The sequence below is a fragment of the Mustelus asterias genome, chromosome 23, assembly GCF_964213995.1.
Source record: "Mustelus asterias chromosome 23, sMusAst1.hap1.1, whole genome shotgun sequence".
NCBI classification, from domain to species: domain Eukaryota; kingdom Metazoa; phylum Chordata; class Chondrichthyes; order Carcharhiniformes; family Triakidae; genus Mustelus; species Mustelus asterias.
Window position 1 is genome coordinate 34,282,748 of NC_135823.1, and position 25,788 is coordinate 34,308,535.

A 25,788-nucleotide genomic window follows, 5' to 3' on the forward strand; every position below is an offset into this window, starting at 1 on the left:
ACAGCCTCTGTCCGTTACTGCACTTCAAATAGCTGCAACACAGTGATCTGTGGAGACTGGTTAACATTTCAAGTGAATTTGGTTATTTCCCTTTTTTAAAAAACTGCTGACCTGTTTTTCCAGCACTTGCTATTTTTCATTTATATACCCAGGTATGTCTAATTTAAAAATCCTTTAAATTATTTCAGATTTTTAAATAAGTAAATAATCAAACAGCTTTCTGAGAAGAATCGGCCGATTCCTAATGAGAATTCCAGAAACCTGAAAAAAGGATTGTAGTTCCACGTATAAACTGGAATTTCCCATTGTGTTCAGAGATGAGCACATCAGCCTCCATCTAAAATTCTCAGCAGAATCGAAAAGTATTTCAAATATGTGACTTCTAAAGCTGAGCTTCCAGTACACAGCACTGAAGTGAAAATTTATATAGTTTCAGAAAAACAAAAAAGAAATCTGCAATTTCTATTTGGCAAGGAGCATTGTACAATTATATATAATCTACAGCCAACAATTCCACCTTCTATAGGTCTGTGCAATTCGAGAGAAGAAATCAAGCTGAATTCACCCATGCTAACAAGTTACAACCTTGCTCACAAACAAGATTACAGACATGGTTTTGTTTTGCACCTTCAGAAAATTCTTTAGACATGATAAATTATAGAATGTTAATACAATTGAAAGTTTCAATCAAAACTATTGAGTGCATTCGCACCAAAATCAGTACAAGTCACAATGGGTGCAACAGTCAATACATCTTTAAATTCATGTTGACTCAGAGTCCAAATGAACATCCCAGGCTACAGAGATTGCAGTTGGGAGCAAAATCAACAAATCCTAAACAGTCCATTTTAAACCCAGGTTCCCATTTGGTTCAAGTGAACCCAAAGCTAAAGATATCGCTAATCAGATCCTTCAGCTTTATTTACTGGTTTGGGGAGAGGGAAAAGGAATAGCTTATACTGTTAAAAAAAAAAGAGCAATGGGATGAGTTCTGCTACAGCCCCAAGAACCAAACTCCTGATTTGTCTATCAGGTCTACAAAAATGCCACGTGGTTCCACTCTGCTACCACCGACCCCCGCAGTATTAGAACCACGTCAAGAGATCTTCACAATTAACCAACAGCGCTGCTCAAGCAGGTGATACAATGGTGAATAATATCATTGCTAATTATATAACCATTGCTTATTAGCCTGTGCATGGTTACCAGGAAGTTAGAATTTAGCATGTCAGGGTAATCTGGATACTAGCTACACTTTTGAGAGGGGGTACTTCTGCCAAAGCTGTTCCCCATCCCCAATGATGCACTGTGAATAATTTGAGGATTGCTCTAACATTTTCTTAAACCAAACTAAGACAATTGCTCAATTACTTCATGTAGTTGTGCTCCCAATTGAATCAAACATTGGCCATAAGTCCACACAGAAAAAAACAAAGGGACTTGATTTCAAAAGAAAGAAATCCCTGCATAAACAGCAGTAGATGGCCAACATAAATGAGTTGGCTTTCCAATCACTAACTTTGTACAGCTGAAGTCTGAAAAAATTTCAACCATACTGTGGATAACGACCTTTTGTAGGGAACAAATCTGGAATGCTTAAATCGAGGAGGAAGAGAAAAAAATCTTAATTGTCCATCAAAAATGCAGGGACATCTCAATTCACTGTGGGAAAAAGGAGGTTGGACTCTGCCAATTCCCTGGGGACAGCGGAGGTGATGGCATTCCATTGGGCAGAAGGCCTCCCAGCTTCGGTTTCAAGTCATTCCACACTTCACTCATCTGGAACAGGGGAAAAAGAAACACACACAAATCACTAACCTGTGAACATCAATTCAACTAATAGTTCAAAATGGCACTGAAGGAGCTTCTACGCTATTTCAATATTCCGTAACACTAAATGTTGTAGTGAAATTAGAAACTCCAGGGTCATCTGCCATTTAATCAATTGAGGGAACTGCCAAACTTCAGCAAAAATTGGGTCATGGAAGCAGCTGCATTTTCATGAGCTCTGGCGCTACTCATCTTTTAACCTGTTTCTTATCTTGATGCACAATCCATAATTATCTGATCCTGATGTGAATAATCTGGAAGATCCCAGCTTAATTTTGGCAAAGGGAAGCCGAGTTAAGAAAATCCTTGTTTGATTGTGGCAGTCGGACACAGCCATGGTGGGGCCCAGTTCACAGTGGCGGTTTAGCTGGTGAGCAGGCCTATACTTCAGTGATGATGTTGGTGTCGAGATGATGGCTGCCTTATGAGTGAAGTTGTGGACAACGGTCTCCACTTCCTGGCAAAGATTTTTGATGCTCATATTGCTGAACTGAGATATATCCTAAAGAAAATAGATGAAGTGGAGAAGAGAATCTTGTCAATTGAGGGGGCAATTTCCTCAGTGGGGGCTCATCTTCCATCCTTAGAAATCCTGCTGCATAATGTGCTCTACATCCTGGTCGACTTAGAGATGGGGCCGGAGAAGTATCATCCATGCGCCCGGTCTTCCGAGGCGTGTTGGTGATGATTTCCCAGCTGAATTTGAGAATTGGCTGCTTTCACAACTTTAATTTGAGGGCCGAGTGTCTTGAGTTCAATGAAGCACATTGTATCCAGTCTTCAAGGCTTGGAATTGGTCTTACATTGCTTTGTCCTGTGTGTTTATTGAGAAGGGTTGGAGGCGGCCAGAGGTGTTGGGTCCTTGCCACCTGCTGGGGCCTAGTCTTTTCTTTGCCGGACTTTGGGGCGATGATATTGTGGTAGTGCAGAGGGTTCGGTGAAGCTCTGATTGGATCCTGCTCTGTGAACCTGTCATGGCTTTGGCTTTTTCAAGCTCCATGGATGGCTAAATTATCCTGCTGTTCATCATTAATCCTGAACTTTGTTCCCTTGAGGTTATAAACCTGATTTTGAGATGTCGTTTATCCGACATGGGTGTAGGATATATAAAAACAAAGGTATTTGCTGCCCGTTAGCCTGTGAAAAAAAATCAGGATTGTCTTATTTTTTCCATTTGACAGTATTTGTCCACCAGTGTGTCCGGCGGTGGAACGGGGAAGGGCCTAGTTTGTGCGTCAGCTTCTTTCCATTGAAGAGTATGCTGAGTTGGTTGTCTGACATGAGGATCGTGTGGTATTCACCTGGTTTTCTTTTAAATGTGCTGTAATCCTTGCATTTACGCTAAGGGAGTACATTTTTTTAGTAACCATCACTATTAAGATTACATGAGTAGTGCCACAGCAGGATGGTAGATAGGTGGTTTGGTACAGAGATTGTTGGCATGGCCTTATAAGTCCTTGTTGTGGGCGAGGAGAACCCCTCATTGGAACTACCGTGGTTGGGTTTTTCTTTTGTTGTTCTGGGATTTAGGAATCCTTGCTTGTTCCCTCAGAAATTAGATTATGTATCCTAGAAAAGACTAAGTTTTTTTGTCATTGGCATCTCTGGTGTTATTGGAATGGGGAATGTTCTAGGAATATTTATGTGGAATAACGTATTAGATTTTGGGAATTTGTTGCATCTTGTGGCAAGTTTAAAATAGAAAACTTTCAATAAAGACATCTTCAAAAAGTGTAGAAAGGATCGGACTTAGCGATGATACCTCATGCAGCTGAACAGCCAAACACACCTAGACTTGTGTAGTTGTGTAATCCTTGGATATCTAGCCTTATAGGTCAGTCTTCTATTTTGGTTTGGTTGCACAGGAAGTGGCTTATGGAATATACAATGGGCACATTATGCAGTTTTTAGGTTTTCTCAGATGTGACAAAATGGGTTGAATTGTGTCGACAGCGGGCCTAAATGGCACCTCTGCGGTACTTAGAGAAAGGGATTGCTCAATGTACAAGAATGATGTGAATGTTCTTGGCTTGTTGTCCCTTAGTGTCATTGAGCAGCTCAGGGCGGTAGTAGCTGTTTGTGTCCGGGTCAGGTGGAGGGTATCCTGTTCCTTATGAGGTTATGCTGTTCTGTTCCTGGTATCCTTCCTGTGAAAATGTATGCAGAAAGACTACGTCCGTCATCTGTTGGATAATCCTGATTCTCCTCTCTCTTAGGAGTTTCCTTTCTTTATCCAGGCAAGTAGGGTGTTGATGTAGACCTGATTTGTTAGTTAATCCTAGAGGGTTTCCCTTTTCTTGTCGGGAGGAGGAAGGTCGTATCTCTCCCTGAAATACCCTGTTGATGGGTGGCTTGATGATTCTTCATCTTGTCAGTAGGGTTTCCTTAGTGGAATATGGTTTAAATTATTTGGTGAATGGGAGCCTGATCGGTGTCTGCGATATGGCTGGAGAAGAAGGTTTGTGTTGCAAGTCTAGGCAAGGTGTACAAATCCTTGGCTTACTGGTTCCCGTACATGATAGCTTACCCTGGCCACATCACATCTTGTACTGATGGCAGTATCCTGACGTTCCCTTTTGTTTGTTATCCTTTTATTGCATGGAGGTCCTGGGATGCGGAGTTAGGCCCTGGTTGGTTGTATATTACCCCATGACAGATCCCATATATGTTATCTTGTGGAGGAAGGAGTGCACCATGGGGCCATGCGCTCATGGTTTATCCTGAGATCCCCACTCTTTCTGGTATCCTTTTCTTATTCATAAGAGAGAATTCACCACTACGACAATTGCAATGATTGATAATTAAATCATATGAATATTCGCCAGTCTTTTCTGTATGCTTATGTGGAATAATGTCCTAGATTTTGGGAATTTGTTGCGTTTTGTGGTAAATGTAAAATAGAAAATTTCAATAAAAACATCTTTAAAAAGTGTAGACAGGATCGGACTCAGCAGTGATACCTCATGCAGCTAAACATTCTTAGGCTTGTGCTTAAATGGACATGTGGGTCAGGTACAAGGGCAGTTGGCAGCACAGAACCACAGAAGATAGCAAACATAGGAGGAGGAATAATGAGTAAAACCACGACTGCAGGTTCAGCCATACCTCTCGGTGCCCTTGGATTTGGGAATCAATGAAGGCAGTCAGCACATGAGAGGTGATATGCAGATAGATGTGGATGAGTTGAGTCTCCTGGTGCAGGCAAAACATTGAGAAATAGTTCCGGAGCTCCATGGTCAAGATTGTACTTTCTTGCTGAAATGAGATCATAGTTGAAGATAATATTAAAGGAAAATGAACAGAGACTACAAAAGTGCACTACCCTGGGGATAACATTCCACCTGCCCTCCTCTCAGAATAATTTATCAGCAGTTTATTGCCACTCTTATGGGAGGCCAGTACCTTTATGGCATCAACTCCAAGCTATTTTTAAAATATTTATGGTCTTAATGACAATGACTGCTCCACAGAAAAGTGTGTGTGTCGTGACATTTCTTCCACAAGATTAGCCCGGAGGCCGTTATCTTGCTTAGTTCTCCCAATATTTCCTAAATTATCAAAATCCTCCCTGAACGTCTCAATTTAATGTGTTTTCCAAGGACCTCAAAACTCCACCCACCCCAGTTTCCTCCCATGATCACTTTTTACGATGGTTCCATGTCCAGAAATTAATCATTTTAAAATATTAACCTTGGTGTTTAAAACCTTCCACAGCCTCGCCTCTCCTCTCCCTTTCTCCATAACCTATTCGAGCCCTAAAACACTTTGCGCGCCTCCAATGTTTGCACATCTTTGATTTTAATCATTCCACTACTGGCAGATGTGCCTTCAGCTATAAAAGGCCCTAGGACGTGAAATTCCCTCCCTAAACCCCTCTGCTGCTCATGCTCTCTTTTCACATATGATACTCTTTAAAACCTACCTCTATCTGAAAATCACCTTGTGACTTCCTGTCAGATTTTGCTTGATTAAGCTGCAGTGAGCCACCTTAGGTCACTTTACTATGTTAACAGCACTAAATAAATGCAAGTCGCTCTTGTTTAAACGACAATGTCATTCAACCACCAACACTATGTCTATGTTCTAACACAGATTTATTTTCTTCAAGGGGCCCTGTACTCTGACCTCAACAACGTGACAAGAGCTGCTTATGATCACTCTCTCGATATCAAGGGCAAGCTTGGACTCCAAATTCTTCTCTGTATTCAAATTGCTTATTACACACCTTCCATGCTCACAATACCCAAGACTCTGCAATCATTAAATCTTCAACTCATTTACATCATTCAAACAGTTTCTCTTCATCGAAGCAATACCTCATTTTTGTTGGGAGCCCACCCTCAATCAAAGAACCAGCTAATACTCTGAGTTCCCATATGAAGAAAAGGCAATTTTGACAAGGCAATGGACGACTACACTAAACGTCTCTTGACCAAATTAATTTACAGCAGCAAAAAAGAAAGAGGAGCAGAGCACCTGTACAATTCGTGACTCCAATTGCTCCACAGAAATCTGCTCCTTGTCCTGCACAGTTACACTCATCATCTGCCGCTTCATGGAGCTGTATTTTTGTAATGCTCGTTGGTGTTCATGAAGGACACCTTTCTCATGACGCTCGCACAAGTCCTGAAAACAAGAGATCGAAATACAGGTAATTCAAATTCAATTTAGGAAATTGAAGGATCTCCAAAATAAAAATGCATCCTGCAACTGACTGAAAATGAAATAATTTCAATTTTGTCTCATCCTGCAGATACATCATCAGCTCCTTCCTACTGCCAGGTGGTCAGATAGGTCACCAATGCCAACCAGAGTACTGGAATAGGGAACTCTCAGCTGTCAGTAGACCAGGCCAGACTTCCTGCTTGGAATAACGAGTAGCAGTATGGCTAAACTAAATTAAAAATAGATTCTGAAATCCCAATTGTTCAAACCAGATGTATCCGTCATCAAAACTCAGAGGGTTATATCTGAAACATAAACCCACCTCCATTTCTGCATTCTGACTGACCCATTCGGGATCAGACATGCTTCAAATGCAATTCACAGTGATCGCACTTACCTTGTAGGACTGCAGTAAATCCAGGAAAAGGTTGAGTTTTTCCACTACTTCCTCCTCTTCTCGCTTACCCTGTTAAAGACATGGAAACAAACTTATAAACTGCAACATATTTCTCCACTCCAATTAAAGTTAATTTGTCCCTTCTTCTGTGCCTCTGATCCACTCAGCACTGTGGCTGATTTGCCATCGTGGTCTCACATCCGTCTTAATCCAGACACTGGGAGGCACACATTTACCTTCTAAATGTTAAATAGAAAATCACACCAGAAGTTTGGTTTAGTGCAGATGCACTCAATATGGACCTGCACTCGACTGTTACTGACTTTGGATTACAAGTTACCATTTACAGGGATGCAACAGCATTCTACAATTGCTAAAACCAACAGTGTCAGCCGTGGCTCAGTGAGTAGCACCTTTGCTTTCGATTATTATGGGTTCATGTCTCATTCCAGAGCCTTGAACACAACATCTAGGCTGACAATCCCAATGCACCACAGAGAGTGCTCGACTGTCAAAGGTACCATCTTTCAGATGATACCTTGAAGGCATCATTTTCCCTCTTAGATGAATGTAAAAGATGCCATGGCACTGTTCCAATCTGAGCAGGGTGTTCCCCTCAGTGCTCAGGCCAATATTTAACTCAACTGACGAACTCACTTTATAAAAGTCAGATTTTTCTTTGTAGCCCTATGGCAGAAGGCAATGTTTAATTACTGGACTTGCCTGCTGTGCAGCTTTATCAGCGAGTAATGCAAACTCCACAGATAAGCCTTTAAGGGCTTGCTTCAAGGCACCCCACGTGTTGCTTGCTGCTGATGCCCATGATGGAACCGGTGTTGTGTCAGAGCCCAGGGTACTGAGATACAGAAAAGAGATAGAGGTTGGAGGAAAAAACTTAAACAGTTACAGCACATTAGAAAAATATCACTTCCTAGTCACACATCATCTGACTTGGACACTATATTGATGATTGCGGTCCTTTAATGTTGCGAGGTCAAGATCCTGGAATTCCCTTCCTGACAGCACTTTCAGAGCACCTTCACTACAAACTGTGGTGGTTCAAGGCAGTGGCTCACCACCATCTTCTCAAAAGCAACCAAAGGGCCAATATATGCCAGCCTTGCCAATGAGACCAATATCCCAAGAATAAACATCTTTTGGGAAGGTGAAAATTGGTCACGACTAGGATTTTCTAAAGAGGTAATGACCCCGCAGTAAACTGCTTGCGTAATGAATAGTGACTACATTTTATAAGTACTTCACTGGCTGCAAAGCATTTTGGAACATCCTATGGTTGTGAAAGAAGCTTATACCATGGAAGTTCTTTCTCATTTTAAAAGTAGGAATGCAGGTTAAACTATTCAATCGTTTGTCACTTGAAAAACAGTGCATGCAGTCCCATTTTACTCGGCTTTAATTAGCCCCCTCATTCTTCAGGAGCCTCAAGTTCTATAAGCACAAACATTTACTTATCCGCTGTGCCAGAATAATTTCTCTGCTCACTTCAGGATGGCCCTTGAGCTTCTCCTGGGGAATGGGGGTGGTTGCTATTTTGAGTCTCTTTCAGTCGCTGACCCTGCAACTTAAAGCTCTCCATAAATTCACTCCTGCAAAAACAAACTACAGCTGCTTCCAATCACACAGCCTGGTGAAAAACGTGCTTTCTATTCATCCCTCACCCCTCTACCTCAATGGCCTCTTTCTTGGCTTATCGTTTTGCCATAATCAATCACTGCTCTAGCTTTTGAATTCCTGATAAATTAACTCCTGTTCACTGAACACAACTTTTGTGGGCTTGATTGGAACGGTTTCCATCCTTAAATTACTGGCAATGGCAATCACAACTTGTAATGTATCCCTTAAATCTAAGCTGGGCCAATAGCTTCCAAAGTTGCATAATCTTGAAGCAGCAGCTTCTACGATGCACATCCAACCCCAATAACCTTTCAACGGTAAACCACGCAAGTCTCAGCCCCCTCTCCAGAACCATGGGATGCATCCCAAGCAAATTGGCTCCATTTTCTGCTGTACTTTCCTCCTTCGCTGTCTATCCTGTCTTTGTAACAGTTGCAACTGGGTTGTACCATGTGATCGTCAAAACTGGCTGAATTCTTCTCTCTGCCCAAGCAGAAATACATCAATTACTACCCTCTGCTCAGCATTGATAGCACATAGTGCAAGTTTCAAACCCATGCCCAGCTGTGCTCTATGATAAGAGGTGAAATACCATCCGTCCCAGATTACCCTCCAACAGATACAAGTGCACACTTGGGGGATAAAAAAACATTGGTCTCCTCCGCAAAGTCAGTTAGAGCTATAGGGGCTCACAAGCAAAGAAGAGCACATGACACAGGACTGGCAAGGGTGTCAAGGGCAAGTTTAAAAAGTTGGTAAAAATTCAGGTCACAGCAATAGGTAACAGTAATAATTATGACACAACGACACAACTGAACCCACATCAGAAAGTCTCAACACTTACCTCAATTCCTTCCCAAACAGCAGGAGATCAGTGGCGTTCTCAGCAGACCTGTTGGCCATTCTCTCTGCCCGGTCCCTCAGCTTACGGAAGCTGTTGTAGATGTTTCGCATCAGCTCCCTGCTGGCACCAAACTGAGCCTGAACATCAGGAGGAAGTAATTCCTGCATTTGTCAGGGGGTGGGATGGGGAAGAGAAGAATCTTTACATAAACAATTGAACTTATGGAAGTAACATATCAATACTGATCTTTTCCTTCAATATAACTGGAAGCTGGACACTTCCTTCCTTGAAGCATGCAGCTGCAAGAATATTATTTAGACTCTATATTAGATTAATAAACACCAAACTCAGAGTCTTGAGCACATAATTTAGGTTAACACTCCCACCTCAGCATCACTTTGTTGCACCAGTATGAATTCTAGCTTGACTGCACCTGGTTTGAGGAGAGGGTGTTGCATTGTTGGACTGTCTTTTGGACAGCATTAAACTGGGCTTTATTTGCCCTCATGGATAGATGTAAAAGATCCCACGACGGCATTAAAAGTGCAGGTGAGCTTCCCACCAACCCTCCAGTGTCCTGGGGAATATTCATCCCTCAACCAACAACACAAATAGATGATTTACTTATTTAATAGAAATCTGAAAATTGCTTTCCCCAAAAGGCTGGGCATAGTAGGACAACTGAAGCTTTCATAAGGAAATAAGAGTTCATTGCTGGGTCATGATATTATGGTATATGGAGCAAAGGCACATAAGTGGAGTTGAGATGCAGATCAGCCACAATCTAACTGAATGCCAGAACAAGCTCAAGAGGCTGAATGGTCAACTGGTATTTTTTTGCATCAATTGGAAGCCTAGAAGTTAAAATTAAACTACAGATTCTTTCATATTGTGCATTTGGGCTTTGGTTTGAGGAGGGAGTGCTGCATTGTTGGAGATGCTGTCTTTTGGATGACATTAAACCAAGGCTTTATTTGCCCTTGTGGATAGACGTAAAAGATCTCATGGCACCATTCAAAGTGCCCTTGATTGAATCACTTCCCATGATTAATGGTGTGGTCTGTAACTAACAGTACTTAAAACTAGACTCCAGGATGCTCTCTGCAGACAACCCAAGTTTGGAAGGACATAATCTGTAATTATACTCTTGGTTGCTTTGCAAGTGGATGTAGTATGAAGGTAACACCAATACGCTTCACTGAAAACCTCATGCTGGCATCATTAGAACATAAAGCATCACTGGATTAGCCGTGGAAATATTTACTCCTACAAGAACAATGTTCCTCCAATTGTTACCTTAGCTGTTGCTGCAATTTCACACGTCATAAACTCATCACCCACACCTCGTAACGATTCCCGAATCTTATTCTGGACATCCTTTTCAAAAAGAAAGGGAAAATATGTAAAATCCTATTTCAAGGACAGGGTCCATTTTCAAACAACTTTTTTAAAAAACTTTGTGCTCAGCATTTTTCTGGTTTAGCTGGCCATTTTGCTCATCTTAGTTAATGGATTTTGTTCTTCAACTGCTGCAATTAACATGGTGTGAAGCAGTTTCATACAACAGAGTGATTCGCTTAGTTATTGTGGAGGGTGGTTAAAAGTCAGGCCCATTTGTATGAGACAGGAGTCACAAATTTAGATTTAGGATATCTTTCCCTTAAAGATATGTGAAACACCGAGATAGGAAACCCGTTTTATAATTTTAAACAAGACAGTAGAAAATATCTAGTCATCAATAACACATTAAGGTTGAAGTATCATGTTTTAACGAGCTCAGAGTTTTCTTAGTGTTGTCCCCAGTAACCAAGTAAAATGGCCATTAGATTAATGAACATGCTAATTTTAGGCAATTCTGTTTTGTAATCATGCCAACCTTTTCAATATAATTACAGTGCAGAGGCATCAGGATGTTACAAAATATTTATATTTTCTTTGAGGTCACATCAGTTGTAGCTCTGGGAGATTTTCTCTTCTCTTAGATCTTCCACCATGCCCCACACATCAGTTCAGCAAAGGTGAACTGATGTAAAGAGAGGGCATCAGAGGAATGGTGGGAATTCCCTGTCCATTTCTGTCCACCCACCCCTACATCCCTAAAAGGGGGGTCCTTGACTTGGCTTCATTCAACACCTCTCAACAACAGCTGAACTGAGATCTGGCACTCGGCATTAAGAGGACAGGTGGGGAAAAAAAATTCTTCCAGCAACCCTTCACCATTCTGTTCTGCACAATAGTCCCTCACTGCTCTAGATAGGAACCATTGCTCACTATTCACTGATTGCTCAAACCAGCCATTCCCAGGAAACTTTCTTGCATGTGAGAAATGGCAAATAGAATGTTGCTCTACACAATACTCACAGGACCACTGAAGCACAGGAAGATTTGAAGAAGTTCATCTTCAGAAAAGAATGGGTGACGAGCTACCAGGTTAACAAAACGTTTCAGAGCACGTCGCCGAGACTCAATAAACTCACGGTCAACTGGGAAGGGAGAAATTTAAAACAGTTAAAAACACTTACAAGGCACAGTAAACCATTATTCAAAACTCCAAGCATTGATTTTTTTTTAAAAACAGCCTCTCCTACAAAGTAGCAAAGGTTGATGCAACACTCACGTGCAAGCATTATTTCAAGAAACCAATTGCTCAATGCTAATGGGAGTTTCTAGTAGGTGTCAGCATAAATCATCATAGAAATCATAGAAACCCTACAGTGCAGAAGGAGGCCATTCGGCCCATCGAGTCTGCACCGACCACAATCCCACCCAGGCCCTACCCCCACATATTTACCCGCTAATCCCTCTAACCTACACATCCCAGGACTCTAAGGGGCAATTTTTAACCTGGCCAATCAACCTAACCCGCACATCTTTGGACTGTGGGAGGAAACCGGAGCACCCGGAGGAAACCCACGCAGACACGAGGAGAATGTGCAAACTCCACACAGACAGTGACCTGAGCCGGGAATCGAACCCGGGACCCTGGAGCTGTGAAGCAGCAGTGCTAACCACTGTGCTACCGTGCCGCCAAATCATGCTCAACAAAAAAAAAAATCAGGGCAGACGTAGGCCAAGCAGTCCCTCGAGCCTCCTCCACCATTCAATTTGATCATAGCTGATCATCATTCTCAACTCAGCTATCACGCCCTGTCGTCATATCCCTTGATTCCCTTAATATCAAAAAATCTATCAATATCAGGCTTGAATATACTCAATGACCTAACAGCCACATTTTTACTTCTCAATTTAAGATGGAAATTCAGTGAAATATTGCACTACATTCAGATTTTTTACTTATGTTAATTGCATTTAGTGACATCACTCAGTGTAACTAGCAAGAAGTACAGAAGATAAAAGCGAAGTACTGCAGATGCTGGAATCTGAAACAAAAATAGAAAATGCTGGAAAATCTCAGCAGGTCTGACAGCATCTGTGGGGAGAGAATAGAGCCAACATTTCAAGTCTAGATGACCCTTCGTCAGAGCTTAAGTATTGAAACACTGCCAGGAAGTAGGACAGCAATAATCACCCTGCACTTTGCCTGGAAGGTGCAACTCAATTCAGTCAGGCTGTAGACTTATAGAACACAATTGAAGTTCACTACATGGTTTTAAGACCCAGGCCAGAAACTCCAAGGTATTTTGTGATGTTAGCCTAGACCCTAAGTTTTACATTTGATTTTGGCGTGGGTGAGCACAAGATGTTTCACTCCAGGTATGATTCAAGTGACCCACTGGGAAGCTAAAACAAATTTTAAGTACACTGTTAAAATATAACAGAATTAGCATAACTTTTACTAATTACAAGACTTAAACATGACACGGTATAACAGCTTGCTACCTCTGTTGTCCCAATGTGAAACAATATTCCACAGACATACACACATCTTCAGAATTAGCATGCTCACATGATGCTAGACTTTCAGCTCTGTAACACCCATGGACGTAAATCCAAGCCAGCAGTTTTCAGTGAAGGATATATCCTCCAAACAACACAACCTCAGGAGCGGTAAACCCAATCTCTGGCAGCTTCCAGTCTCCAGACTTCAGAGAGGGAAAAACAGAAATGTTCTCCCTTAATCAAAAGCAGCATTTAAACAGCAACACTTAGCAAAAACTCCAACCCCAGAGAGGGAGAAAACACTGCTATTTCTCTCAGTTCCAAGCAGCTTCTGAAAAATGAGACTAAAACTGAGCTTCTGTTAAGCATAGCGGTCCCCAGCCACATGACCTCCAATCAAATGCTACTCTGCCATACCAGGGGAACACAAACAGAACACTGTATTAGTTTAGATTAAAACCAACATGATATCCATTATACAGCTTCAGTGATAATAAAGGACACCAGCTGCAGACAACACTGTGCCAACAAAATCCCAGAGACTGCTAAAATATCCTGCAGAGAAACATGATTAAAATACATTTCTTAAAAGGCACAGTATCATCACAATGACTGCATTCTCCTCCCTCCTGGCATTGCACACACTGGCCACATTTGGTTTTCTTCAAAGGCCTGGTGCGATATACATGTGCTATCATTAGTTGGAGGAGTCCCACGCATGCATATCAACATAAACAGGACATTCTCATTCCCCATCAATATTCCGTCATTGCTTGTTTGAATGGTGCTACTCCAATCTATAAGCTGAACATTGACAGGTCTCCCTCAAAAAGGGCAAACAAAGAAGCTGGGTGCTTGGACAGACTTCTAGTTTCACAGTTACATTATCATTTTGCCGCACTAGACTTTTACCTCTTAGCATTCTCTTTGGAGGCAATGCTGGCACCATCCGATACGGAAATCGCTGGAGCAACACCTCGTGAAACACCACAAAATCATTGTATCTTCGGTAAACTGACGACTTGAATCGCTGAAAGGAAAATGCATCGAGATTGGAATTTTCTTAGTAATACAGCTTTAATTACTTTTCTTCACCACAAACCCTCCCTCTTAAAGATTAATGACACATAGGGGTATAATTGCACTACTTTTCCACCAGTTACTTGACTGTGAGGACTGGCATGTTATGGCCAAATCAGTTTTTCTTCTCATCTGATGTCCATTTGCCAGCAGTTGTCTAGGAGCCCCATGAGCCTATTCCACCATTCTATTAAATCATGATAACATAGGAACAGGAATAGGCCACACAGCCCTCAAGGTCATGGCTGGTCTGTAGCCTAACTCTATACACCTGCCTTTGACCCATATTCCTTAATACCTTTGCTCAACAAAAATTTAGCAACCAATTTATTAACAACTGCCGTTTGTGGAAGAGAGTTCCAAATCTCTATCACGTTTTGTATGTGGAAATGCTTTCTAATATCACTTCTGAACTATCTGGCCCTAATTTTTAGACTATGCCTCCTACTTCTAGAATCTCCAATCAGTGGAAATAGTTTATCTTTATCCTGTCTTTTACTGTTAATATCTTGAGGACTTTGAGCAGATTACCCCTTAACTTCTAAATTGGAGAAAACAGGCCCAGTTTGTATAATCTCTCCTCACAACTTAACCCCTGAAGTCAAGGTATCATTCTTGTAAACCTGCGTTGTACTCCCTCCAAGGCATATACCCTTCCTAAGATGTGGTACCCAGAACTGCTCACACTACTCCAAGTGGGGTCTAACCAGGGTTTTGTATAGCTGTATAGAAGCAGAACTTCTGCGTCCTTATACTCCAGTCCTCTAAATATAAAGGAAAACATTCTATTAGCCTTCTTGATTAATTCTGCACCTGTTTGTGGCATTTTAAAGATCTTTGCACTTGAATCCTTAAGTCTCTTTCGACATCTATTGTATTTAACTTCATACCATCTAAAAAGTACCTTAATCTATTTTTGTTTCGGTCTAAATGGATAACCCCACACTTGCTTACATTGAAATCCCCATTCACTTCATCTATCAATATCTGTTTGTAATTTTATGCTATCTACACTGTCTACAATGCAGCCTAACATAGTGTCATCAACAAATTTGGATATATGATTTTCTATGCTATTATCCAAATTATAATTGAGGCCCTAATACATCCTTGTGGGACACCATTAGTCACATCCTGCCAATTTGAGTACCTACCCATTATCCCTACTGTCACCCACCACTCAACTAATTTCCCAGCCATGCCAGTAATTTGCACTCAATTCCTTAACCTTAGTTAAGTCTCTTACGTGGGACTTTACCAAATGCCTTCTGGAAGTCAATTTAAACATCATCCATAGACATTCCCCTGTCCACTAACTTAGTCACCTCCTCAAAAAGTTCAATGAGGTTTGTTAGGCATGACCTACCTATCATGAATCCATGTCGACTCTCCCTGATTAACGGAAAAATGTTGAGGTGTTCAGTTACCCTATTCTTGATTATCGACTCCATTAATTTTCCCACCACAGATGTTAGGCTAATTGGTCTGTAATTCCCTGGCTCCTATTTCACCCATCTTAAAAAGCAGAGTGACATGAGCCATTTTCTAATCCAGACGAACGTCTCCTGAATCTGCCTTTTAGTTGTTCTTATAAGGTACTTTGTGGCCTTTTGCTGGTTTGTTTCTTTCCCATTTGGGAGGATCTGTGCTATTCGTTGCATTTTTGCAAGCCCTTTTTTTTGTGTTTTATGCTGTCCCTTATCTCTTTAGATATCCATGGGTTTTTTTCTGTGAAGTTGTGCTTTTGCTTCCCAGGGTATAAACTGGTTCTGTATTTTATTAGATGTTTCTTTAAACATCCTCCACTGTTCTTCACTTGGTTTACCCATTCGCAGATTTTTGCAGTTCACTGTGGACAGTCTGTGTCTCATCTCATTAATGTTGGCCTTACCTAATTCTAAAATTCTAGTAACTGATTTATACTTTTCACTTTCAAACATTACAATTGAACTTGATCATGTTATGATCGCTATTTGATAAATGTTCACTCACAATTATGTTACTAATTGAATCCAGCTCATTGCTCATTACTAAATCCAATATTGCTTGAGCCCTTGTTGCATCTAGGATATATTGTGTAGGAAACTGCCCTGGACACCTTCCAGAAATTCACCGTCTTTCTGACAGGTGCTTGCCTACCTCTCGCAATCGATATTAAAGTTAAAATCCCCCCATTAATACTACTTTGCCTTTGCTACACATTTGCCTAATTTTGTATTTATACTATCTAGCACTGAGAGCTGCTACCATGGGATTTATACACAACACCTATTACAGTTTTGATCCTTTACTGCTCCTCAGTTCCACCCATAAGGTCTCTACTGGATGCTTTCCCCTTCATTATATCTTCCCTCACCATTGAAATGATTTTGTTTCTAATCAGTAAGGCTACTCCACCTCCTTTGCCATTTTCCCAATCCATCCTGTAAACCTTATAACCTGGTATATTTAGTTGCCAATCCCAACCATCCTGTAGCCATATCTCAGTAATGGTCCCTCGCCTCCAATATCCTTTCAAGCCAGTTTTACCCTGGCACGAGGTAGGCAACACACCAAGCAGGACCCTTGATCCTGCTTACCAAGAATGCTATCTGATTATAGAATCCCCTACCATTATGACTTTTCTTTTTGCTCCCCCACTTGAATGGCCTCCTGTACTACAGTGCAGTGGTCAGTTTGCCCATCCTCCCTAGTCTTTTTTCTCATCCAGACAGGGAGCAAGTACCTAGTACTGTTGGACAAGGTCAAGAGCTGAGGCTCCTTCGATGTTAAATTCAGGATACCTCTGCCTCACAACCAATTGGGGGGGGGGGGGGGGGGGGGGTGGTGCTGAAACACAGCGTCAAGGTAACGCCGTAGTATCTGAAGCTTGGATTCCAGTTCATCAACTCTGAGCCAAAGTTGCTTGAGCTGCAAATACTTTCTGCAGATGTGGTCACCATTACTCGCAACAGGATGCACTAGTTCCCACATACCCTCAAACTGCATTTTACCGTCTGTGACTGTCTACGTCTAAGTGCAGCACGGTAGCACAGTGGTTAGCACTGCTGCTTCACAGCTCCAGGGACCTGGGTTCGATTCCCAGCTTGGGTCACTGTCTGTGTGGAGTTTGCACATTCTCCTCGTGTCTGCATGGGTTTCCTCCGGGTGCTCCGGTTTCCTCCCACAGTCCAAAGGTGTGCGGGTCAGGTTGATTGGCCATGCTAAAGATTGCCTCTTAGAGTCCTGAGATGCGTAGGTTAGAGGGATTAGCGGGTAAATATGTAGGGATATGGGGGTAGGGCCTGGGTGGGATTGTGGTCGGTGCAGACTCGATGGGCCAAATGGCCTCCTTCTGCACTGTAGCGTTTCTATGATTCTAAGTCAGAAAGTTGTGGGTTAAGTATGCCTCCAGAAACTTACACACAAAATCCAGTGCAGTACTGAGTGCGCTGCACTACTGGAGGCGCAGGCTTTCAGCTGAGACATTAAACCGAGGCCAATGCCTGCTCTCCCAAGTGAATGTAAAAATTCCTATGGCACTATTTTAAGGGGAGAAAGCAGAATCTTCTCTCCACTTATGTCCTGGCAAATCTTTATCTCTCGAGCATCACTTACAAACAGATCATCGGGTCATTTATCTGATGCCGTTTGTGGGACCATGTTATGTGCAAGTTCGCTGCTGCATTTCATACATTACAACAATGACTAGATTTTCCAAAGCACTTCACATGCAAGGTGATTTGGGTCATGCAGGCTGTAAAAGGCACTACACAAATGCAAGTCTTTCTTTTCCTGCCTTAAGAAGGAAGCATAATATGGACAAAGAATCATGCCAAAAAAAAAGAAATGCACTAAGATATCCAACAAAACAATCAGCTTATGGATGACAACCACAAGCAAAGTGGAGACTTAAACAGTGACAGCAAGATGTGAATGTTCAAGCATCATACTGCAGGGAAGGAAGCAGTAGGTGGTTAAAATGGAAAGAAAAGTTCAAATAAACAGACTCGAGTTCAGTGATGCCAAGCAATGGCTTTTAAAACAAACTACCTTTATGTAGCACCTCTAAAGTAACAAAACATCCCAAGTTGCTTCACAGATGCGTGATCTGACAGTTAACACAAAGCCAAAGGAAATAAATGCTTGGTCAGAGGCAAGTTTTAAGAAAGAGTGGTGGAAAAGTTTAGAGAGGGATTTCCAGAGCCGAGGGCCTGACAGATTAAGTTATGGACATCAAGGGTGGAACAAAAAACTGGGGTTGCAAAAGAAGTCAGAATTAGAGAAGCACAGAGATCTTGGAGTTTTAACCGAGATAGGGAGGGCCGTGATATGGAGGTTTTTGAATACAGGGATGCAAATGTTAAAACTGAGGTCTTGGTGTACCAGGAACCAATCTAGGTCTGCGAGTATAAGGCTGAAGCTTAAAGATCACTGGTAGAATAGACCTAGGACAATCCAGAACACCAACCACCTAATAATGGATCAAACCCTTGGCCAAGCTCACCTGGCTGGAAAGTTCATATTCTACATGTTTTAGAAACAGACCCTTCTTCTCTGGAATTAGTTCCACCTGCACCGTGTCGATACGCAACAAGTCTTGCAAAGTCTGTGACAGGAGGATGGGGTTCCCCTGAGCCTGCATCCGGATCGACTCCCGTTCACTCAGCCAAGGCTTCAGATATTCTTGGGAAGAAACAGCTCGTTAAAGAACACAGGAAACTCCAATCAGTCCCTCAATCTGACACCTAAACTTTCATCCTCTCTGCAGTCTCAATAGGTTCAGAACTTCTGTACAGTTTCTTATAACCTCCTGACTCACATAGCATACTACGAATAGAAGATAATTTACTGCCATCTGATATTTGATTTTTCTGCAATGGTTATGAGCTTCTCCCTCCCCTCAATCCACATTTTCTCCTATTAAATGTTTGTCTTAGTACATGCACCTGCTGTGGCTCAATGAATAGCCATCACACATCGGAGTCAGGAGATTGTGCTTTCAAATCCCATTCCAGAGACTTGGACAAGATGTAGAGCATCATTTCCTATATAGTACCGAGGGTCGCTGAACTGTCAGAGATGCCATCTTGAGTGAGACATTAAACTAAGGCCTATCACCCTCTCAGGTGAAGGTAAAAGATTCCATGGCATCAAGTGAAAAGCAGCAATGGAGTTCTTCCCATTGCCCTGGCCAATATTTATTCCTCAATCATCACATTACTGTTTTTGGAATCTTGCTGTGCACAAATTGGCTGCTGCTTTTCCTACATTACAACGTTTCAAAAACATATGTAGACATTCTCATAAAAAAAGGTGAGAGAAATATTAGATATACTAAGCATCGAGGAAGTACTGGAGGGACTAACATTCTTGAAGGCAGATAAATCACCACGACCAGATGGATTGCATCCCAGACTATTAATGGACGCATCCCAGGCTGTTAAAGGTAGCCAGAGAGGAAACAGCAGGTACTAGGAGGATCATTTGCCAACCCTCACTAGATACAGGTGAGGTACCAGAGGATTGGAGGTCTGCAAATACCACCATTATTTAAAAAGAGTGCGAGGGATCGGCCAGAAAATTATAGGTCAGACTTCGGTGGTGGGAAAATCATCAGAATCAATTTTGAGGGACAAGATAAACAATCACTTGGAAATGCATAGATTGTTCAGGCATAGTCAGCATGTTTTTTTTTAAAAAGGGGAAGATCGTGTCATGTGAACTTAATTTTTTTGAAGATGCAACAACAAGAATTGATTGACGTGCAGTGGATGCTGTCTACATGCATTTTAGTAAGGCATTTGACAAGGTTTACATGACAGACTGGTCAGAAAATGAAATCCCAAGGAATACAGAGGAATGTGACTAGTTGGATCCAGAATTGGCTCAGTGATAGAAAACAAAAGGTAATGTTCGGTGGATAATTTTGTGAATGGAAAGCGGTTTCCAGTGGCAGTCCACAGAGCTCAGTGTTGGGACTCTTGCTGTTTGTTGTATATATGTGATTTGGACTTGAATGTGGAGGGCATGATCGCGTAATCTGCAAATTTCCCAAACATTGGCTGTGTGGTTGATAGTGAAGAGGATAGCTGTTATCTCCAGAATTATAATCATTGATTGGTTGAGTGGGCAGAAAAGTGGTAAATGGAGTTCAATCCAGAGAATTGTGAGGCAATGTATTTGGGGGAAAGCAAACAAAGCTGTGAAATACACAGTAAATGGGAAGGTATTGAGAGGGTTGAAGAAAGAGACCTTGGAGTGCATGTCCAGAGGTCCCCAAAGGTGACAAGACAGGTGGATGAGGTGGGAAAGAAAGTGTTACAATCCAAGCTAATGTTACTGCTACACAAGATGTGGAGATCACTGCTACACAAGCCAGATCCCAGAATGCAGCCTAGCTTGATAGATCCTAATTTTTATTTTTTGCTTAGCAACATGGACTGCCAATGAACTTGTTTAATAAGTGTTTTATTCTTTTATTACAAGATCAACAATGATACACTACTCTTTTACCATAACTATACCTTTACAGATAGATACAGATTTGTAAGGATTGCACAAGCTACAAAATCCATCTTGCACTCTAATGTTCTCAGAAAAAGCAAAGACCATGTAGACCAATAGGTGAAATGTGGTCAAACACCCCACATTTCCTATGGAATGCTTTCCTTTATTGAATGAGGTATTGAATACAAAAGCAGGGATGTAATACTAGAGGTGTATAAAAACACTGATTAGGTCACAGCTGGAATTTTGTGCACCATTCAGTCGCCACATTACAGGAAAAACATAATTGCTCTGGAGAGAACAAAGGATATTTACAAGAATGTTGCCAAGGCTTGAAAATTGCAGCTCTGAGGAAAGATTTGCTAGGGCTGTTTTTCTTACAACAGTGGAAGCTGAGAGGTGACCCAATTGATGTGTACAAAACTGTGAGGGATAGACAGGAATGACCTGTTTCCCCTCGCGAAGGGTTCAATGACCAAGGGGCATAGATTTAAGGTGATCAGTAGGATTAAAGGGGAAAGCTTTTTCACCAGAGCAGGTTGGGTGCCTGAAATTCACTGCCCGAATTGGTGGTTGAGACAGAAACGCACAACTCATTTAAAAAGGTACCTGAATCTGCACCCGAATTGCTGTAACCTACAAGGCTACAGGCCAGGTGCTGGAAAGTAGACTAAAATGAGCAGCTAGATTTTTTTTTTGGATGGTGCACAAACAATGGGCTGAATGGCCTCTTTCTGTGCTATACACTTCCATCCTCTCTTCAGTTATTCTAGAATCCCATCAAGAAGCACTATTAGAGCACTTTCACCACACAGACTGGTGAAGACTCAAATGCTTCTGGTTTTAAATGTGCGCCTCTGGTTGCTAAACAAGTCCACTTGAAGGGTCATAAAATCTCATTACATTGCAGGTAAAGTTTAAACTGAAACTAAAACTGAACCAAACTCAAGTTATTAACCTGTTCTTAGCACACATGGTTGTGCTAGTTTACCAGCACCCAGTCTGATAATTCCCAGGTGATACCAGCCTCACTAGTGACCCCCATATCTCAATTTTTTTTTTAAATTGGAATTGTCTAGCGCACAACTTTTCACTCATTCTAAGTATAACCAGAGAAATTCACCATACCTTGTGTGACGTTCTCCAGCAGTTTGGCTGAGGGCTGCTTCGCTAGGGCAAACACCACCAAAGCTCTGTACAGGGCTGACTTGGTGATGGATTTGTCCTCGGATTCTATAGTCTCAGCAATCTGGAAACAGAGCACATGGAAGTCACCCGCTGCAGAATATAGTTAGTCAATATGGGTCTAATTCATTCACTTCGTTGACAATACCCACTTCCAATAAAACAAATCTCAGCAGCAAATGAAATAGCAAACTTCATCTACATTTTTTTCTTTGGGAGAGGGATGAGAAGAGGGCAAATAAACCATTTGTAATCATTAAATGTTAGTGATGGGGAATAGGACTGTTGCAATTTTTGACATATTTTCCTCTCCCATGGTCTGATAAAGTCAGAGCAGATTTCCATAGAATTTCCACAGTACAGAAGGAGGCCATTCAGCCCATTGAGTCTGTACTAACCTCAATCCCTCCCAGGCCCTATTCCTGTAACCCCACACATTTACCCTGATAATCCCCCTGACACTAGGGTCAATTTAGCATGGCCAATCCACCTACCCTGCACATCTTTGGACTGTGGGAGGAAACTGGAATACCTGGAGGAAACCCACACAGACACAGGGAGAAAGTGCAAACTCCACACAGACAGTGATCTGAGGCCAGAAGTGAACCGAGGTTCCTGGTGCTGTGAGGCAACAATGCAAACAACTGTGCCGCCCCCAAAACCTGTGGGAGCTTTCTCCATACAAATTGGCTGTCACAATTCCTACAAAAATGACAACAATTTAAAAGTAAATAATTGACCGTAAAGCAATTTGGGACATCTGGAGGTGGTGAAAGGCACACTTAAATACAAAATTTTATTTTTCTTTCCTTTTCTGTTCTGCAGCACTAACATTTTACAGAGGGCCATGTTGATAAGACAAGGCAGGCAGGATCTCCCTTGAAGAAGCAATGTGGTAAGAGAGTAGTAACAGTTTACTTACAATCACCTCTCCAGATCAAGACAATGGTCAGTGATATCTTTGAATGGATTCCACAGGATATTTCTCCATTAAGTATTTCCTGTGCTTCTGCCGATCTCCAGTAAAAACAAAGGCAGGTGAAATGTTCAATAATTCCAATGCAGTCCATAGGTCAATACCCAGTGCAACAGGTTAAATAGTCTAATCTACAATCACTTGTTTTTGCTTTCAACAAAGCCTTGTTAACAGCGAAGCAATTAGTTAAGCAGGAAATCACCGAATAGTACATGCTGACAGAGGGGGAGGAAAACTATTGCACAAATTGAACTTCCCCACACAGCATAGCAGAACAATTGGTAGATTTATTATAAAGAAGCAACTTTAAACACCCACATCCATTTGTCAAGCCGAATACAGAAGAGACCACTGCCATTGGGCCCATGGTGCCTGAGCCAACTCTTCAAACGTGTTATCAGTTCGTCCCAAACTCCCCAACAGCCCTGCAAATTTTTCCCCAAAAGTATTTTTCCAATTTCCTTTCAGAAAAGACATTAAATAGGGGCCCAAACTGCTCTCTCAGACAGATGTAACAGATTCCATGATGCTATTTCGAAGAGCAGGGGGATTATCCTCGATGTCCTGGCCAATATTTATCCCTCAAACAATATCACAAAAACAGATTATCTTGTCACTATCACAGCTCTGGAGAGCGGCAGCACACACTTAGGCAAAGAAATGCAGCTGTCCTTCCTTAGGTGCCACCTCAAGCTTTCTACTGATTGAGGAGGGCAGAATCTACGCCATGCAGGGAGAATGACACAACAAAATTGATGTAAAGCCTGCCCAGATGCTGATTAAATCTAGAAGAGGACATTGGCACAGTGGCTAGCACTGCTGCCTCACAGCGCTAGGGACGCAGGCTCAATTCCGGCCTTGGATCCGTGTCTGCGTGGAGTTTGCACATTCTCCCTGTGTCTGCGTGGAGTTTGCACATTCTCCCCGTGTCTGCGTGGGTTTCCTCTAGGTGCTCCGGTTTCCTCCCACAGGCCAAAGATGTGCGGGTTAGGTTGGTAGGCCATGCAAAATTGACCCTAGTGTCAGGGGGATTAGCAGGAAAAATATTGGGGTCACTGGAATAGGGCCTGGGTGGATTATGGTCGGTGCAGACTCGATGGGCCAAATGGCCTCCTTCTGCACCATAGGGATTCAATGATCCTATGATTCTCCAAGACCTGTCACCAACACTGCTAACAAGTCGCTATTTTATGAACTAAATTCCCATCAAAAGGAAAACTCCATTGAGACGGAGAAAATGTGACAAAAGTTGTCACTCTCCAGCTTCAAGTGCAATCCTTTTTAAATACAATCCCCACAGAAACCAATAACTTTTAGAAAGATATTTGAATTCCCACTGACTGACTGAAGGGTCACATGACAGGGTTTCAAATTTTAAGACTTACTACAGTACTAAACGCAACATCAACAAAATGCCACAGAAAAAATCTCTCCCTTAACTGTTTAAACACGAACAAATAACCCACGCCAGTCATACTTCACTGCCCTGTCTGCATCCGCAGAATTACTATTTTATGGAATCCAGTCCAAAATCACCATCAGCTTCGTTTATAGGCCAGTCAATCTAGTGGACAAAATCCTACAGTCCATTATCAAAATTTTATAGCAGAGCACTTGGTTAAAAAGTGGCAGGACTATGAAAGGGAAACCGTGCTTGACAAATCTACTGGAATTCTTCAAGGATGTAGCTAGTAGAGTTGATGGGGGGGGCAGTGGATTATATTCACTGGAGTTCAGAAGAATGAGGGGGATCTCAGAAATCTATCAAATACAGGATTAGACAGGGTACGTACAGGAAGGATGTCCCCAGTGATGAGGGAGTGAAGCACCAGGGGTCATAGTCTAAGGACAAAGGGTAAACCTTTTAGGACTGAGATGAGAAATGTCTTCAATCAGAGGGTTGTAAGTCTGTGGAATTCACTACCACAGAAAGCAATTGAGGACACAACACTGTGTTTTCAAGTACAGTTAGGCACAACTCTTGGACAAAAGGGATTAAAGGACGTGAGGAGAAAAGGCAGGATCAGACTCCTAAATTCAATGATCAGCTATGATCAAATAGAATGGCTGGGAAGGCTCGAGGGGCCAAATGACTTACTCCTGTACCTATTTTCAGGTTTCCCACTGTTGCATTGAGTAGCAAAGTGATTCGCTCCATTTCTGGAGGAATTCCAAGCCAAATACAGCAAGGCCCACTGCAATTTTTCTCACTCTCCAGGATACATTTACTGAACCAGAAACTGTCTTTCCACCTGTATTTCAGCTCAGCTTGTAGAAAGGACATACCCTCCTCTCTACAGGCCTGATTAGCTGCAATTTTGTGTCTCTCTGTGGGGTCTCTCCCTCTCACTCTTCCTGTACAAAACTTTGAAGACTTTCAGTCTTCAAAAAACAGCTCTTGCCTTGATTTGAAAGTGCAAAAATTTTACACACTGCTCGCATTAAATTTCATCTGGGTCCCACTGTCCTCATAGTAACCAAGCCCCTTGATGTGTTGTTAGGCAAAATATGGAACACATCACAACTCTTCCCTACCCCATTTTCCCTTAAGCTGACGTATTAAAACACAAATTGTATAAGTTTCAGACTCATAATTTATCTATCTCTTCAGCAAGCCTCTCCAGAGGTCATTGATCAATGCATTGTATCATATAGTACACTGGGTTAACCATCATATTCTGTACAACAGACTCAAACATCACATCTTGTGGAAGTGCTTGCTGAGCAGTTATTGCAATACCTGGCTCTGTATAATAGGTGGTAGCCTATTCAGTCTTGCTCAACAGTTTACGAAAGACACTTCTGCGCACTTGGTCCTCCTGTTTACATCACCTATCATAAGAAAAA

General features: G+C 41.9%; 2 protein-coding genes across 2 annotated transcripts in view; one reads left to right on the forward strand and one right to left on the reverse strand.

The window, feature by feature from the left end:
• Positions 1-449: 449 nt before the first annotated feature.
• On the reverse strand, positions 450-25,788 carry snx8a (sorting nexin 8a). The gene is made up of 12 exons (XM_078240228.1): positions 25,682-25,788; positions 21,909-22,029; positions 18,778-18,956; positions 14,124-14,241; positions 11,733-11,854; positions 10,668-10,748; positions 9,372-9,532; positions 7,616-7,748; positions 6,893-6,961; positions 6,307-6,456; positions 4,936-5,085; positions 450-1,779 (listed from the first exon to the last, which is right to left on the reverse strand). Exons 3-12 carry the CDS (start codon positions 18,913-18,915, stop codon positions 1,660-1,662), a joined length of 1,242 nt encoding a protein of 413 aa, XP_078096354.1. The 5' UTR covers positions 18,916-18,956; positions 21,909-22,029; positions 25,682-25,788; the 3' UTR covers positions 450-1,659.
• The window catches only part of iqce (IQ motif containing E), an 84,151-nt gene continuing 78,470 nt past the window's right edge, over positions 20,108-25,788 (forward strand). The window contains exon 1 of the mRNA XM_078239866.1: positions 20,108-20,179. Within this exon, the coding sequence (XP_078095992.1) occupies positions 20,108-20,179 (72 nt within the window). The remainder of the gene's footprint in view (positions 20,180-25,788) is intronic.